Source organism: Morone saxatilis, unplaced genomic scaffold (genome assembly GCF_004916995.1).
Source record: "Morone saxatilis isolate NCDOM2014 unplaced genomic scaffold, NCSU_SB_2.0 Contig2, whole genome shotgun sequence".
NCBI lineage: Eukaryota > Metazoa > Chordata > Actinopteri > Moronidae > Morone > Morone saxatilis.
The window spans coordinates 564,598-568,471 of NW_023339762.1; the positions used below are offsets into that span (position 1 = coordinate 564,598).

The window sequence follows — 3,874 nt, forward strand, 5'->3', positions numbered from 1 at the left end:
ACTTCCTATGTAAGCTATGTGGTCCAGGATGTGTTTAGACAAATAGATTCTCTGGGCATAATTGACTAAGTACTTGGTCCTAATTTCTTTTACTTGTATATTTGGACAGTGTAAGCTGGTTAAGTATCTAATTTTTTCTGTTCTGGACCTTGGGAGAATGGAACATCAGTATACCTTCGCTCTCTAAGAGGTTAGGAAATTCATATGGTCAAGCTCACTCTAGGCTAGATGGTTTACACCGTCTTCCTAAGATTTGTCTCAACATGTTAGAATTTTCTGAAATGACTTCACTCCAATACAGAGTGGATATCTCTGGATACTTATCACTTATCACTCTTTTGTGGTGTTTGCAATGTTTTTTTTTATTACCCTCCTTCCACCTATCAGTGGTGTCGTCAGGAAGAACTTCTCAAGGTTCTCAGTCTCTCCTTTGACCTGTTTCAACAGAAGCTCATGCATGGCTGTTAGTCAATGGACATAGCTGCACATTTCTTTCATCAACAAATCAAGTGGCAACCCCTTATGGGGTCCTCTCAAATGCAATGCTGGCATAGGTCGCCCTGTTAGCATTTCATACGGGGTTAGATGGGTTATTCTGTTAGTATGCATTCTCATACTCATTAGTGCAAGCGGCAATGCAGTCACCCAGTCCATCTTAGTTTCCCTGCAGATTTTTGCTTCAAAATCCCATTAGCTTTTGTGATTGGGGATGGTACACACTTCCCAACCTATGTTTCTTGATTCTTAGTGATTGACATATCCTCCTCATTACAGCATTGTCAAAATGAGTTCCATTATCAGAACAAATTTTCCAATTTTATCAATTTTTGTTACTGTTATGGCATCAGCCTTTGTTGTTGAATCTGTCTATTTGTACAGGTTTTACTTTGCTTTTGGGCCATTTGATGTTATGTTCTACGCAGATTTCACATGATTGTATCTGTATGTATTTCTTTTTAACTGTCTATGTATGGAGACCACCAAGTGTTGTGCAGTGTGGTGAGACACCCATCGTCTTTTTTATCATGTCTTTGGCTGTTCAGTGAAGTCTCAACAATCAGAAATCAGTATTTCCTCTTGTTTCTACAGTGTGCTGTTTGAATGCTGTCGGTGCAGAGTTTGACTCTAGAAGGATGCTTTCAAAATCATCTGCTGAAAGTGGAAAGTTTCTCTGTGCTCATTGAAAAGCTGATTTTAAGGGGAGGGGCTTACGAGCAGTTGCAGAGCCAGACATTGTAAATATTTGGGGCTTAGCCCAAACCTAGGGGTTACTTACCCAGAACCCCCTGTTATATGCACTCCACATGTTTCAAGCCAGCTGAAATCATAATTAATTGTTCTCTGATTGTCTTCATTGTCATAACTTAAGTAGGCTAGGAATGATCTGTCTCATGTACTACTGTTAGGAGACAGTGAAAGTGTCAGAAAATAGTCTAAGATGCTCATACGAGTTGTTTCGGATTGTGATGACAAATGACCTTTTGTGTTATTTAGGATGACTGAAGTTTTACTAGCAGGTGATGGCAATTTTGTTAATGCAAATAAAGATGTACATGCTTCGACTTGGCAATATATCAATATTTATCTTTACGGTAGATCATATATATTTTATTACTATAATCACACTGCGGGATTTTTCTCACACTGTGACTCATAAAACATTATGAAGCAGTTTCCCAGTCAGTAATGCTACATGGATATGAATATATCCAGACTTGGTAGAATAATGACAATGGATTATATTATGTAAGCAGTTGTCATCTTTTCTATTTCACTACTACTTTACAGTCGTATAAATCAACAAAGTAAACACATGATTTCATTCAGTTCAATGACCTTTCTGTTTATTCCCCTAAGCTTTCGTCTTCCCACTGATTTGGTCCCTGACTGCTACAACATCACCTTGTGGCCTCGCCTCAGCCCTGAACCAAGTTCCGGCCTCTACATTTTTACAGGTGATTAACAAGGCTTCTTATTTACAGAACATATTGTTTATTTGTCTCTTAAAGTTGCTGCTGGTGGAGAATGGCAGAGGGTACACACTTTCATACACTGATAGCAGAGGGTACACACTCTGCCAGTGCAAACTGCTCATCAAGAGTGATACAGAGCGTCCTATCCAAAATGCACAAAATCATACTAAAAAAAAAAATCACACCTTTTCTATTCAGTATCTTGCCCAAGGACATTTCTACTGGAATCGAACCTCTGCCACCCGAACCACAGACCCCCATTATGTGTTTTTGACTGTTAGCAAGATGCAGGATCTAGAATGAATGTCTTTGTCATTTCCTTGCTTTCACCAGGCCGATCCACTCTGATGTTTAAGTGCGTGAAAGAAACTGATCTGATCCTGATCCACTCCAACAAACTCAAGTACACTAAGCTGAACGACACACACATTGCCAGGCTCATCGCTTCAGGTAATGTACACACACACACGCCTATACCCACACATATAGAAAAAGACAGACTCAATGTTAGCAGCTTTTCCATATTAGCTTTTCACATGTTAATTTGATACTTATTTTGTAGTTATTTACCATTTATGTAATACCTTATCTCAGTGTTTCTGTCATTACAGTTAATTTTAATATATAGAAATTAAACACTGTAAAAATAAATTATGGTAAAACCCAACAGTAAAATATGGATTACAACTCAACATTACTAATATCCCTTTACTGTAATAGAAGAAAAATTCCTACCGTATGTATTACGATAAAGTGGTCTGGTCCTTACTGGCCTTCATATTACCCATTTTTTAAAAGATGTTTTAAAGTAAATGTTTCATGTGTTTCATGTGATGAATACATCTCTAGTAATGCATATGTGCAAGACTCTTTTGGTAGGACTTGGCATCCTACATTATCCTATATCACTTTTCTTTACCCATAATTCTATTTCTTCCACAGGTGGTGGATCTGCTCCCACAATTAAGTCCTGCAGGCTGCAGTCTGAGACCCAGTATCTGGTTATCCAGCTCAATAGTAAATTAACTCAAGGACAGAAGTATGAGCTGTACACAGAGTTCACTGGAGAACTAGCTGATGACTTGGCAGGCTTTTACCGGAGTGAATATGAGGAAGATGGAGTCCGAAAGTACGTTCTCTATTATGTCTCTCTATATCGCTATTTACATTTGGTCTGGTGAGAATATTTCAGATGCCTACATTGTGTTCATTGGCACTGTGTTCAGAATGTTCTGCTCATTCTCAGGATTGTTGCCACCTCTCAGATGCATCCAACTCATGCCAGGAAGACCTTCCCTTGTTTTGATGAGCCAGCTATGAAAGCCGTTTTCAATATAACTCTCATCCACCCCCCTGGAACTGTAGCCCTATCCAACGGCATGGAAATAGGTCAGTGCTGTCTGTATGTATCGAAACAGAGGTGTATTTGCATCCACAGTTAAAATCAACTATCAGATGATTGGTCCAGTTTTGAAGGTTCCATTCCCAGCCAAACTCATTTCAGGCAGTCAACTACCTTTTGGCCCCGACCTCCAAGGTCCCAAAGGCCCAGGTTTACTGTGTTTCAGTGGGTTTTTTTTTAACTTAATAACTTGATGGCAAATTTTTGGCTGATCTGTGCACCACGGGGTACAATATCAACTGGGTCCTGCATTACCAATGGTGGCTGTGGCTCAAAGGTTGAGCAGGCCATCCCCTTATCAGATGGTTGGCAGTTCAATCCCTGGCTCCTCTTTACTGCATGTTGAAGTGTCCTTGCGCAAGATACTGAACCCCAAATTGCTCTTGATGCTGTGAATGTGTGTGATTTCGGATGAACAGTTGGTACCTTGCAAGGCAGCTGCTGCCATCAGTGTGTGAGTGTGAAATGTAGTGTACAGCGCTTTGAGTGGTCGAAAGAC

The 3,874-nt window shown here is 39.8% G+C and overlaps 1 protein-coding gene across 1 annotated transcript in view; it reads left to right on the forward strand.

The window, feature by feature from the left end:
• Positions 1 to 1,861: 1,861 nt before the first annotated feature.
• LOC118329906 (aminopeptidase N-like) overlaps positions 1,862 to 3,874 on the forward strand; it is a gene marked incomplete in the record, with an annotated part of 13,281 nt that continues 11,268 nt past the window's right edge. The window contains 4 exon segments of the mRNA XM_035664249.1: positions 1,862 to 1,955; positions 2,307 to 2,423; positions 2,916 to 3,102; positions 3,220 to 3,362. Of these exon segments, the coding sequence (XP_035520142.1) occupies positions 2,321 to 2,423; positions 2,916 to 3,102; positions 3,220 to 3,362 (433 nt within the window).